The sequence below is a fragment of the Nicotiana attenuata genome, unplaced genomic scaffold, assembly GCF_001879085.1.
Source record: "Nicotiana attenuata strain UT unplaced genomic scaffold, NIATTr2, whole genome shotgun sequence".
Taxonomy (NCBI): Eukaryota; Viridiplantae; Streptophyta; class Magnoliopsida; order Solanales; family Solanaceae; genus Nicotiana; species Nicotiana attenuata.
In genome coordinates, this window is record NW_017672597.1 from 58,056 (window position 1) to 72,166 (window position 14,111).

A 14,111-nucleotide genomic window follows, 5' to 3' on the forward strand; every position below is an offset into this window, starting at 1 on the left:
AACTTACGTTGTTTAACTTACTCTCCCCCCCTACCCCCCCCCCCTACCCCCCCCCCCCCCACACACACAACATTCTGCCCAAACCAAACGAGGAAAAGGAAAATCTGCTACTTTTCTTTTCCTTTCCTCAATTTCCAAGCAGAGGGCTGGCGACCATATACCAGCGCCTTATGTTTATGGCATTATATGTCTTTGCTAGAAGGTAAAGATCCTATATATTACATGAAGCTGAAATGCAAATAATGCAGTAATAAAAAGAAAGGTGAAGAGACACTATTCTCTTCCTTATGGAGTCGAGATGAAACTTCTAAATTAGCACTAAAAGAAGAACATAATTGAGCAAAACAGTAGTAATCAACTTAATAATAACAAGCTTAATTCCTCATAGTACACTGCCAGAAAAGGAACATCAAGTAAAAAACACATATCCACTTAATTAACATACAACATTGAAGAGTCTCAGCTCATTCAGCAAGTAATATAATATGGTATACATACTTAAGTTGATCTTCACTTCCAAGAATCTTCAAGCTTAATAGTAGTCTTCTCTTGTAGTTAAGATGTAGAGCACAAAACATAGAAGACCTTCAACCATATTAGCTGCTCACGAAAAGAAATACCTTAGTATCTATCATTAGTAAAATTGGAAAAATATTAAGGAAATTGTTTTCCATAAAAAAGTCATTGTTCTGATGTTTGGTATGATCACTTATGAGGGAAAGTCATTTTCCTTATAATTACCTTAACCTTTTTAGCTTCATATTATTAGGTTCAACTAATACTTAGACAATAGTATTAATCTCTACTCTAGTACAGATCAATAGTTTTAGTGTAACACTCTCCGATTTGCTAATATTATTACTAATTTTTATTATATATTTTTACAAAAAATATTCTCTACTCACCAATCAAACACCAGAAAATATTTTTTAATATTTTATATTTTCACGACACACCCTCAACGTCCCAACATGTACCACCTTTGATATTTGCAGTCTATTTCCTCTTTCAAGAAAGTATATTCTTTGTCCTAAATTTCACCATTTTTTTTCTTTTTCTAAAAAAGATTTTGATGAAGTGGTTAATAAGGAAGGAGTGAATGTACTCACACTAGTTGAAGAGATGGTTGGTCTTGTCTAGTGTAATGGTTGTTGGTTTGCAAACCATTAACTTGTAAATAGTTTCGAGTATCAAATTGCTGAGGTGGAGGCACAAGCTCATAGCTTGAACTCCCTGGCATCAAGTTTATCTGCTGCTGCTGCTGGGCTCTCTCAGTTTCAGCAATCTGTTTAATTTAATTACTTAAAAAATAACAACTGACTTTCTGCAGAATAAGTTACTGTACCTAATTAAGGACTAGTAATTAGTAAGTTATAGAGAAAGAAAGAGACCTTTGCTCTCAGGTACTGATTGTTGTTGTGTAAATCAATTTCCTGCTGTCCATTAACTTATGTTAAAATTTTGGCATGAAAATAGAAAGCAGTACTATGACCAAAAAAGACTAACTTGAAATTATAACTAGAAGAAAGATTGTATGACTTACCCTCTTCTGCATATATTCAATTTCAGCAAACAGCAGCTCATTCTGTAATTTGAGAATGGAATGTTAGAAAATAGTACCATTACAGTAAATTGAAAATAGAACAACAGTGTTGTGAAAATCAGAACAAATTGTCATTAAACAAAATTGAAAATTTCATCAGAAAATAGTGATGTTAAGCACCTTTTTGGATCTGATTTTGCTAATCCCTTTTTCAATTTTTTGTTCCAGATTCTTCAGATCTCTGAGGCTCAGTGCAGCCAGTGATTCTCCCAGCATGTTCCTGAAGCAATGCAATTAAGGTAAGGAGTACTATTAGCAACAAAGAACACAATTAGACTAATACAACACATGGGATTGGAAAAAGAAAAGAGAAAAAAAAACACTAAAACTTCACCTGTTCTGATTCTGCAGATTTCCAATTTGTGCGCGCAGTTTGGAGGCTTCTTGCTGATAATACTGGGATTGATTGAACAACATGTTTACAGTAATAACAAAAGCTTATGAAGCTATATATTATGAATCCATCTAGCTTGCACCTTGTAATGTATGACACATTGCTTAGATAAGTCTTATGCATGTGTAAAAGAAGGCCTTTAATAGTAGTGATTTCTTCAATTACTAAAGCAATTTCAGTGTCATACACTAAAAATTTTTACCCTGACCAATAGCATTGAGCAATCATAATCTTTTCCTAAATTCTTAGAAATCTACTCAATCTCCAATTTAAGCTTTTAACTTACAATGATCCAAGTGTTATTATTAGTAGCTACACTAATTCTCTCTAAATCAAATAGATAAACCAATACTAATCCAGTAGGTAGCTACCTTGGGTATGACTTTACAACAGTTGATTCGCTAAAGTGGACAACATTAGAGGAGAGGTGTCATTTTGTTTCTAAATTAATTACTCCTTAATAAAAAGCATTTATCGTTATACATATGTTATGGTATATTTAAAACTACAAGCTCCAATCATTTTCTTTTGGTTACTAAAACACCTTTTATTACCAAATTAGAAGTTACAGCTCAAAGAAGGAAGAAGGAAAGATACACATTGGAATGCCCCAACATGTAGATCTACAACTGCTTATAAAATCCAGAACAACATTTCTAACTAGGAAAGAAGTTCGGTTTCAGATATTTTATAGCCATACAAATATTATGAGATATTTAAAATTACAAGTTTCAAAACTTTGTTTTACTAAATTTTGTGTCAAATCAAACTACGACAAACAAAGTGCAGTGGAGGGAATATATTAAGAACGAGATTTTATTATTCACTGGAATAAGTTCAGTTTGTAAGTAGGAAAAATAACCAAACAGTAATCTACTGCTTTTAAATGTTATATATTTAAAAAAATGAAGAGACAGGTCCTTCTTTTTTTGCATTATCTTGATCTTTTCCAACATATGATAGGAGAAACCACCCATTCTGATGACCAAAATTTGTCATAACAGTATAGGCCAGTGTTTTAAAAGGTGTGGGCGTAAGGCGAGGCGTTTTACATATTCCTCAATGAGGCGTAAGCCCCGAGGCATGGGGCGTAAGCCCCATAGGTATTTAATTTTTAATACTTTATACAATAATATAATTACAGTAAATATTTATAAACAGGTAAAATCGCATAAAAATTGAAGAAAACTATAAATATGTGTGTGTATATATATATATATGTGTGTGTGTGTGTGTATGTGTATGTGTGTGCGCGCGTGCGCGCTCCATCCCCACAAAAAAACTAATCAAGACAATCTATTATACGCTACTTATAAGCACAAGTAACTTGAGTCTAAAAGAATAAAATTTTCTACATGGAGGAACAAAAAGGATGACTAACCTGCAATTTGAACTTTCAACTTGTTGCTATGAAGGAGAATGGAGTTTTCTTTGTATTAGTAAAAAAAAATTGAATATTTGTTGCTTTTGGGAGATATTAGCAGACTAACGGACAAGATAAATAATTGAAAAAGACCATGAATTAGAGCTTCAATTAATAAAAAAGGTCTTGTCTTTTAAATTTAATACATTTCAGTTCCTTTTTAAAACTTTTGAGTAATTACCAAGCTGACTTTCGAGAATTCGAATAGTATATCAAGAAATTATTCAACAAATTTTGTTTTAATTTGAAAAAGTCTCTGGGCTTACGCCTCACTGAAAAAAAAGCGCCTCAAACGCCCGGCGTACGCCCCGAATGCCCGGACATACGCCCCGAATTGCTGGGCATACGCCTCTTGAGACTTTCGCCCCACACCATCGCCTCAGGGCGTTTTTGGTGCCCCTCAAAGCCTTTTAACGCGCCGGGGCTCGCCCCGTAAACGACTTTTAAAACACTGGTATAGGCATGAAGTTTACCCTAATTTACTTTGTTGTAAGAGATGAGGGAGGAATGCGTGAAATTATTTACTATATACCTGAGCATTGGCCTCGGAAATTGAACCAGTGTTTGAGGAATCTGAACAAGCTTTCTTGTACCTCTCAATTGTTGCCTTCACACTGCAGCATTGAAATGTTAGAATAGTTTTCATTTCAATCATATAAACTATCGACAGACGAAATCAGAAATATCCAAGCTATACAACTAGAAAGATGACCATTAAGACATTCACAAGTTTCACTATATTCTTATGGCCGTCAAAATCAAGATTTAAGAGAGGACAGCAAAAAGAACCTTTATACAATTCATACTATTATTTGTACCCTCAATTCCATTCTTCATACAGCGGTATCCTAGCTATAAGCCTATTCTCTTTAAACACACTTCAAGAGTTGATTCGTATTGCAAAGAAACACAAATTTAAGAACAAGTATATTCTCCAGCTCCACACGAAAGAAGACTTGCTTGCACAATTTCATTTACTAGGTGAGGATATAAATTTGTATTGCTTAGCTATTCAAAAGAAGGAAAAAAGGGCATTTATTTTGAGGGAGTTTCTAGATAAGGGCTGCACTGTGCTATACTGCTATTTCACCCCAATTTGGCTATCTTTTTTTTTGGTTTAGCCATATCCGTACTGACCTGACTAATTCGAACCTGGGCTCTGTGTGCCCACTCAGTAGCGAAGCCACATGTTCATAAGGGTGGTCAATTCGAAAAATTACATTTTTAGAGGTATATAACACGTATTAACACCCCATTGAACATCCTTTGTCGAGAATTTTTTTCACTTCTTTTAAATTTGAACACCCTCGAAGAAATTCCTAACTTCGCCACTGTGCCCACTAAGGGGTAAAACACTCCTTACCAAGAAGCTCTAATGCAAGACTTTCGGTTAAGGGTGAAGTGATCCCAAGCATCCCACCACACCCTTTGCGAGTTGAATTTGGCTATTAACAACAAACATCTCAAGAAAACACACCTTCCAGAGCAGATAAAGCAGTTGTCAAATATTTGTTCTAACGCCAGCTAAATCTGGATTCTAAAGGCAGAAATCGAAGGGGAAAAAGAGAGGAAAGAGATAAAGAACTTAGCACATTTGCACAAAGCAACGGAAATTTTTTCCGACGAAATAGAAAGACTGACTCCTTGTTTGTACTTCGGATGCTTGGGAAGAGACGAGAAAGGAATTGAAAATGGCAACATTATGCATTTCCTTGTTTGGTTTGACCAAGAAAAAAGAAAGGAAATTGGTGGGGAAAAAAGTAATTTTTCTCTCCATTGAGGGAAGAAAGAGGATGAAAAGATAATGTGATACGTATTCATAGTGCAAATTTACTTTTATTTCTTTTTGAAGTTCAAACAGAACAAAAACAATACTATATCATTTATTCGCTTCATAAGTTTTAGTGATTTTGCTTTATATTTCCTTCAATAATATATCCAAACAAAGAATAAATCAATCAACTTCACAACTTTGAAAACCGATACTGATATCAAAAATTGCGCACATATATGTAACATATACCGTGTTGCGAATGAAATTTCAAATTGCAACTTAGTCTTCACTTTGCTTAAGTTTCTTTATTTTCCTTTTTCTTGGGGTCTTAAAGTTACTCTCCGTCCCGTTTTATGTGAAGGTGTTACTATTGAGAGTCAAATAATGTTCACTTTGATTAGGATTTCAAGTTCTTCGTGAATGTTTGAATTATTTCTTGTGTTGAATTGTAACTTTTGATGTTTTTTTCAAATATATTTATTTTATCTTTAAGAACTTACAAAAATTATGCTTGAATTCATATCGAGAATCAAGTAGTTGACCATCGTACTCTGAACTCCTTCACATAAATTGATACAAGGAGTAATAAAGTTTAAACTACACAAAGTCATGTTTTCCCAAAGTTGTTGTACAGAAGTTCGTTAGAAATTAATTTTGTGTGAACCATAACTTAATTATATATCTTCTTTATGGATTATCGATATATAATCTAAGGTTTGAGAGAGGTTTCAACTTTAAGATCTCCTTAGACACGAGTGCTTGTTCCCTTCGAGCAAACACTAGAAACAGCGTCTTAACCACTTTCCTTTTGGTCAAAAGGTAAAGAAAATCTAGATACTTTCTTATTTAATAAATCTTAATTCTTGCTAATTTAGGCCAACACGCAAAGCTGGAAAAAAAAAAACTAAAACAAAGCAAAGTGTTGCTTTGAGTCAGACCCCATCTGTCCACTCAAATATGACATTGATATAAAATTTTCTAGTACTATAGACCTAAGACTGAAAGAAATGAACCAACACACTGAAGGAATGACTCCCATTTCCTAGCCTGCTACTACCTTAATTTCGTCGAGCTACTGATTGGCTGCTCTCTGCCAAGCTGGCACAATTTCCCACAATATGATTGGTCCACTGTTTCCACGGTCGTGATTTGTGCCACGTCATAAGTACCAGTTATTCCTTGGGTAATACCCATCCACTCTAGGTTTTTACCCACCTAGGGTTTTGTTTCAAGAACCCCAAAAGGAATAATGGCATTAACTTAACAATCTATACAACTTTTTTTAAACTGTTGTAAGGTAAAGTGAATAGTATGATCCAGTCTTGTCTGTCTCATGATCTGATCTGATCACATCAGAACCGTCCATTTTCAGCAGCCAATACCATGCAAGAAAGAAAGCCAGAGAGTTCAGAACTCTCTTATTGGTTGAGAATAAAAATTGTACGGATCTATATGTCTCATCTCTTTCTTGACAACACACCCTACAACTCAAAACTCCCTTTAAAAATAAAATAAAATAATTCTCATGTCTTACGCAAATATATCTATGCACAAGATCCTCTTCAAGTATTAGATAACCTAGTTAAGTCTACCCTAGTTTAAGTAATTTTCATTGGTTTAGAACTTCTCTTTCTTACACTTCTGTTTCTTTGCTGTTTAAGTTCCAACAGCTTCAGAACCTTTGTAAAAGCATTAAGCTGAGATATCTCAAAGAAAAAAATATAGGGGTAGTCATGTTTTCTTTTTTTCAGTACTGGAGGTAGAAATTAAGAGAAAGCTCAGAGAAGGAAAAAAACCATTCCCTCATTACTATAATATGTCTTTTCTCAGCAGATTTGTCAACAAGTGTAAAATCTTGTATGACGTGACCAAAGATTCTTGTAACTGAGACAAAACTTACACCAACCACCCAACCCCAACAAATTTTGCTTCTAAAACTCTAAAGCTAGAGTGTAGATGACCCCATTTCCTAAACGGTGTAAAACATTTCAAAAAATAGGAAATGAAGCAACAAAATAAAAAGAGGGGAGAGAGACACTGAGAAGAATGTCAACTTTTTTCTATAATTGAGCTTTGAACTCTGATTGGTTATTTTCCACAATTTATTTCAAGAAAAGATCGCTTGAGTGTGTAAGCAAGGCAAATTTTTTGAGATTTGACAAAAAAAATAGCCTTAATATTCCTAGCAAAAGTAAACCCTAATTAGGGCAAGTTTGACTCTGCCAATAGAAATAAAGCTCAAGACAAAAAACAGTACTGCTGTGCTATTAGTGCAGTACAAAACCCTAATCTTTATTTTGATTGGTTGTGAAAGAACATATGTCATGTTTTTTGTAAAAAAAAACTATACTACAAGATCTAAAACCCATATCAATCTAATTGGTAGTGTTTAAACTAGGGAACAAATGGACGAATTAGAACTTCAGCTTTCTTGCTTGATCTTTGAGAGAGAGAAAGAGGAGAGAGAGACAGAGAAAACTTAGCAGCAATGGAGGAAGAAAGTAGTATGCTGATCTCAGAGTCTGATAGAGTACTTCTTCCTAAATTTCTACTCTTTCTTACAACAAACAGATCTATATATCTACAAGTCTATTAACGAAAATGGGATCATTAAAAATAGAAACTACCCCCAAAATAGAGCAAATTGAAGGAAACAAACAAAACCATTAACGAAAAAAAGGAAAGGAAAGTCATTCTTTGATAGAAAGAAAAACTCAAAGTCTAAAAAACTTCACAACAATATAGTAATTGTTAGTTCTTTGGAAGTTCAGATCTTCCTAAGCAAACACATAGCAAATCTCCAAAACAAAAAACAACAAATAACTAGTTTCCTTTTAAAAAAACAAAATTGCAAAGAAATGAGAAATGAGGAAGAAAAGGGAGGACCTTTCAAAGATGAAAACTTGGCATCAAAAGATGTATAAAGATTAAAACTTTCAATTTTTTCTTATAAATTTCAAGACTTGTATATTAATATAAGTACCTGTTGTTGGCATACTCATAGAGTCTGCCTCTGCTTGAGAAGACAATCAAAGCAACCTCAGCATCACAGAGCACAGATAATTCATAGGCCTTTTTGAGCAAACCATTGCGTCTCTTACAGAAAGTGACTTGACGATTTGTTGTGTTTTCGATCCGTTTGATCTCAATCTTTCCTCTTCCTAGTTTCCTTTGTGGAGAGATCTCTCTTGTTAGATCACTTTGGAATTCCATACCTTCACCTACATATCAGAACATATGTCAGAAAATTTGATCAAGATTTTAAAAAAAAGGTAGCTAAAGAATTTGGAGATCACACTTTCCTAATACTGGTTAGAATGAATTAAAATCCGAACCCCATATTTGCAGTTACATTCAATAAATGGTTTAAATTTGATAGAAAATGCAAGGGAATTAAGTGAGGTAATTTTGGACAAGGTTTATGAATATTTTCAGGTGATGACTAACCTGGTAAGGAAAGAAAGGGTTGGAAGATGAAAATAGAGAGTGCAGAAAGTTTTTAGTTCTTCCTTGCAAATTAATCTGCAGAGGATAGATAGATGCAGAAAATGGAAGAGAGTCTGCAATAAGGAATAGGTATTTATAAAGTAAAGACTGCTTTCTTTAATTTGTTATGTTACTATTAGCTAACTAGGATTTTCTTTGTCTCTGTTTATTCCTATGCTAATTTACATTAAACTCTGACAATTTTCTTTTATATTTCTCCTTTTTCTGTTTGTTGGCTAGTGTTGAACAAGCATGGATATATGGTTAAATAGGGAATCCTTCTCATGAGATGATGATCAGTCTTTCTTGGCCATTCATTTTAATTTCTTTATCTCCTGTTTAACTTCTAATTATGGTCATTAGTTTGTAAGCATTTTTCTTTGATTCATCAGACCATTTTGGGTGGAATAAGAGAGGGTGGGATGGGGGTGGGGAGGGGGTGGGGGAGGAAGTGGACAGAGTAGAAAATGACCTCTGAAAGTGACACTGATGTTTGATGGGTGAAGAGAACATTGGACTAGGTTACACTCAAGCTTAAATGCTTCTCAAAATTTGGATTAGACCTTTTAAAGAACCTCTATAAGAAAGATTTGGACCAAATGATAGCCAAAATATTTTCCAAATCTTTTAGTCTTACATTTACATATGTGAACTCCTCCTCTCATTCCATAACAACCTTCCTTACCAACTTGGAATCCCTGCCTTTACCATCCTCTCCCTAGAGGCGGATTAAAAGTTTAAATTTAATGGATTCGACTTTTAAAGTTTGTACCACTAAACTTACAGTACCTTTGAAATATCATGGGCAGTGGCGAAGCCACATGGTCACAAGGGAGGTCAGTTGACCACCTTTCGTCGAAAAATTGTACTGTGTATATAGGTAAAATAATGTTTTAGAGGTATATAACACATATTGAACACCCTTTGTCAGGAATTTTTTTTCACTTCTTTCAAATTTGAATACCCTTGGAAACATTTCTAGCCTCGCCACTGATCATTGGATCAGGATCTAATATTTGTTTTAAAAAATTAATATTTCCTGTTTATATCCGCTTATGTTCTTTGTCAAAAATACCGGGTTCAATTGAACCGGCAGCCCCCTCTCTCCCTACCTTCACTACTTTTCTTCTCTCAACTTTCCTACCCCTAAATGTACACAACTTTAACTTTGTGATCATTTGTTTTTTTCTCCCACATAAAACTCAGACTCTAACTAGATCAGTGAAGGGAAAAAAGAAAAGAAAAAAACTAGATTAGTGAAACTAGCTATGACAAAAGAGAAGGTGACTGCCATGTGACATCCAGTGCACTAGTTTCTTTTCTATTGAAACTCTTCTATGAACAACCACTTATCTATCAAGTTACCATCATGCCAAAAAGTTACTTGTTTCTTTGGGAAGAAGGCCATAAATTTGTCTATATGGCCTGTTGTGCTCAATGACAAATACAACAAATTTACTGTCCTCTTTTCCATCTTTCCATTTTCTTGTCTACTTTTTTTTGGTGATCATGATTTCTTCATCCAATTTCACTCGCATCTCAGTTTTCCACTACTTAGCCTTTGACCTTACCCTTATGATATGATTCGACATTACAATGTGCTTAGTCTTTTGCCCTAGACATTGGCCTAAATTCTTGTTCTTTTGCTCTTATTAATGCTTATTTTCATGTAGGAATTGTCATTCTTCAATGCCAACCATGAGACATGTTTAACATTGCATTGACAATACATTGTTTGGCAAGAAAATACATTAGTTTCCCTTGACCACTAAAGCCACAAGATCCACTTATATGTGCATATTGAAAGGGGAAAAAACTAGGAAGTGTATATTTGAAAAATGACTATTCCGTCAAGAAGAAAACTTACCAACTATTGGTACGATATCTTGATTAAAATTGGTGCAAGGATGATTTTATTTTTTGTGCTTAATTAAACTAAAAAATACATCGGTGGAACCCTAGAAATAACTACAGCCACAGAGTTGGAAATGAATGATATTTACAAAGGTGCCGTAACATTCGATGTGTCATGTCTACTTCTTAAATCATGTACACACTAAGGTACAGCTTCCACCTAGAAATAAAAGTGTGGGTCGTCATTGAATAGTAATTAAAAACCTCTTCAATGCTTGCAAACAGATTTTCATCCATCCTTAATTTAAGAGGTCATAAAATTTGCTTCTCTGCTACATTAACATAAAGTACATATGATAGGGACGTACAACAATCTTGTCAATTTTCTCCAAATCCTGAGGGACTAAGCCCATTTGTTTTTAGCAAGATAAGATCCGATGTACACGAGGTAATAATACTATTAGCCCGCACAGAAACTATTTATATTTGGTAGCCCGCAAAAGGAAAATTCGCTCCAAATTGGAAGGGTCGGTACATTATAAGAAAACAGTTACCAAAAGGGGCATTGTACTTGGGAGACATTGAAGGAAATGACCCCGAAATAACTGTCAATGCGGACGCGGTCAAAAGGTATTATGTTAACCCCTTTGCGGTACTAATATTCTCCGATTGAGATGACGAATGCTTTCATTCTCGCTACCCAAACACTGTCAACCCTTTGCAAACCCTTTTGAGCCAGTTACCTTTCTTTGATTACCCTCTTTGGAACACGAAAATGCTGTTTAAAAAAGTAGAAAAATAAAAGAAAATCCAAAAAAAAACAGACAAAGTTCCTTGAACTACGTTCGTCTTGATTCCGAAAGGATACGTAGGCAGCCTCTCTCTGGGGTTCAGTCACACCAAAGCAAAAATCCACATTTCCCCAACGTTGAAACTGGGGCAGAAGTCACAACGATCCGAAAATACTTTTTGCTTGAAAGTTTCCAAAGTTGTAATTCAGTCCAAATTCTTTTACCCTAAATCATGTTCAAGTCCTTCCGATCAATCGTTAGTGATATCCAAAATGGGAGGATATGTTTACCTGGATCTGATGCATAAAAATGAGAGAAATAAAATGAGAGAGTCTTATTGGTGAAAACCTGCACGGCACCATAAGGCGATGGTAAGTAGAGAAATTGAGAATGAGAGAGTCTTGTTAGTGAAAACTTGCAAAGAGAACTATAAGGCGACTATGAGAAGAGAAATGAGAGAGGTCAGTTGGTGAAAACCCCCAAAAAGGCGCCATTGATCGAGAAGAGGAACCCTTACAACCAGTGGTATTGATAGAGTCCTGGCCAGGTTTCTCGGTTTTGAGGTCTGGGTTATGATGGGTTTATGAGAGTTGGATGGTTTATACAGATCGGGCATCCAGTCCAAGAAGCATGTCATGTCCATTAAAGTCTGCATGCACTCCAGATAAGTCCTTCCTTCCTTTCCCCGAAAGGGACACCTCTCGTTTAAATTCATTATCCTGTCCGTTGTTTACTTTTCTTTGAATCCCTTTCGGTCTAATTCTGCTCTGAAACTAATTCAAAGAAAAGATGGCAAGATCAGTTTACAGGGTTTTGTTTGACAAAAGCCAATGTTCAAGAAAGGACCCTAGCCTCAGCAGGTGCATCAAGTCAACCTCGACTGGCCATGATGGTCGATGCTTCGGAGTCAAAAACTCTTGAAAAGAAAGGAAATCAAAGTCAAATGCCCATAAAGGCAAAATAAGGTGGAAAAAGGCCAAGTCCCACACGGGTAATCATCATGTGAAGTTTGGGGAAAATTCAAGACCCCCAGGGTTTAGAAATGAAACCGATTCCCAAAGAGCAAGCAAGCAATGGAGGTCTTTATTGAAAGAGCAGGGCCAAGATCAAGTAATAAAAACAATCAAGGCCACAAAACCAACCACCGTTTCAAACTAACAAATTATGTTTTGTTTGAAAACAGGGGAAAACAGGTGTAATTCAAAGCAACATTGCAAGAAGCAGGTGCAATAAAAGCAAAGTACGCAGAGACCAAAATGGTTCTGCAGCAAAAGCCAACCCAAAAGGGAAGTCCCCTCCAAGTTCTTTATTCATTCTCCTAAACAAGATGAAAAGTGAAATCAAAAGAAAGAAAAGAAGAAAAAATTCAAAATCATGGTAGTATTGGGTCTCCAATCCCTAGCTGCGTCTTTTCCAACATAGGGTCCCACTCCCTAGTTGATGCCGGCATAATCCGATGACTTTTCCAACATAGGGTCCCACTCCCTAGTTGATGCCGGCATAACCCGATGACTTTTTCAACATAGGGTCCCACTCCCTAGTTGATTAACCCGTGTTGCCCCGAATAGAACAGAGAACGACAATAAAACAATAAAAGAGAAGAAAGACGGATATTATAGATATCTCCACACGTGGTTAAGCCATACAAACCTTCTTTTCTTATACACTTCACAATCGTATTCTACTCAAAAATCCGTAAACAAAATCTCTCTCTTCTCTACAAATCATTTTTTGAACAACGAAATCCATAACATAAAAGGGGGTTAAATGCTAAAAAAACCGATTCTAATTCTATATATTCTTTCTTATTTTTATGCCTTTATCTCAGCGAAAAGATCAAATGTCGAATCCATTTATTTTTCTGGTATTCAAGCAGGTTTGGAATATGTATTATCATAATAATGGTAGAAATGGAATCATTTTTGTTTTGATATTCTATACAAAATCCTATAACTTAATTAATAAGTCTNATGACTTTTCCAACATAGGGTCCCACTCCCTAGTTGATGCCGTCATAACCCGATGACTTTTCCAATATAGGGTCCCACTCCCTAGTTGATGCCGGCATAAGCCGATGACTTTTCCAACATAGGGTCCCACTTCCTAGTTGATGCCGGCATAACCCGATGACTTTTCCAACATAGGGTCCCACTCCCTAGTTGAAGCCGCCATAACTCGATGACTTTTCCAACATAGGGTCCCACTCCCTAGTTGATGTCGGTATAACCCGATGACTTTTCCAACATAGGGTCCCACTCCCTAGTTGATGTCGGCATAACCCAATGACTTTTCCAACATAGAGTCCCACTCCCTGGTTGATGCCGGCATAACCCGATGATTTTCCAACAGGGTCCCCACTCCCTAGTTGATGCCGGCGTAACGCGATGATTTTCCAACAGGGTCTCCACCCCTAGTTGATGCCAGTATAACCTGATGCCAGCATAACCAGATGCCAACATAGGGTCACCATCTCCCTAGTTGATGATTTTCCAACAATAGGGTCCCTAATCCTTAGTTAATTGCATTTTATATATAGAGTCCCCACTCCTTAATCTCTTTTTTTCAAGGATACACAATCCTGATTTTATTGGTTTCAATCCTGAAGTAGTGTAGAATTTTTTTACAATAACTCACGAAATTTTCCTAGTGAAAACTGGGGCAGAAAAATTTCGTTCGTTTGTTTATTTTGGTGTCTGAGCAGGTTATACCTCGAGACACAGGTTTCGAGACACCCAAAAGAAGAAGTCTCAATGCAGAATAAAGAAAAATAGGAAAAAGAAAAGAAG

The 14,111-nt window shown here is 35.6% G+C and overlaps 1 protein-coding gene across 4 annotated transcripts; it reads right to left on the reverse strand.

Annotated features, from left to right (window-relative positions):
- Positions 1 to 335: 335 nt before the first annotated feature.
- Positions 336 to 9,244, reverse strand: LOC109213804 (floral homeotic protein AGAMOUS). Of its 4 annotated transcripts, none has more exons than XM_019377634.1 (9): positions 9,153 to 9,244; positions 8,178 to 8,415; positions 3,953 to 4,034; positions 1,938 to 1,999; positions 1,724 to 1,823; positions 1,544 to 1,585; positions 1,392 to 1,433; positions 1,110 to 1,285; positions 336 to 600 (listed from the first exon to the last, which is right to left on the reverse strand). In XM_019377634.1, exons 2-9 carry the CDS (start codon positions 8,405 to 8,407, stop codon positions 597 to 599), a joined length of 738 nt encoding a protein of 245 aa, XP_019233179.1. In that variant the 5' UTR covers positions 8,408 to 8,415; positions 9,153 to 9,244; the 3' UTR covers positions 336 to 596. The 4 variants fall into 4 exon arrangements, with proteins under 4 accessions (XP_019233179.1, XP_019233177.1, XP_019233178.1 ...); XM_019377632.1 differs by lacking the exon at positions 9,153 to 9,244 and adding an exon at positions 8,642 to 8,913 and having other exon boundaries at positions 1,392 to 1,436; XM_019377633.1 differs by lacking the exon at positions 9,153 to 9,244 and adding an exon at positions 8,642 to 8,910.
- Positions 9,245 to 14,111: the final 4,867 nt, after the last annotated feature.

Excerpts from the sequence above, each read along its gene's own strand:
- LOC109213804 (XM_019377632.1), bottom strand. The coding sequence starts at position 8,407 with ATGGAATTCCAAAGTGATCTAACAAGAGAGATCTCTCCACAAAGGAAA. Across the intron at positions 4,035-8,177 it reads TATGAGTATGCCAACAACAG|TGTGAAGGCAACAATTGAGA; the intron begins GTACTTATATTA and ends TCAATGCTGCAG. Across the intron at positions 1,437-1,543 it reads TTGAATATATGCAGAAGAGG|CAGGAAATTGATTTACACAA; the intron begins GTAAGTCATACA and ends GTTAATGGACAG.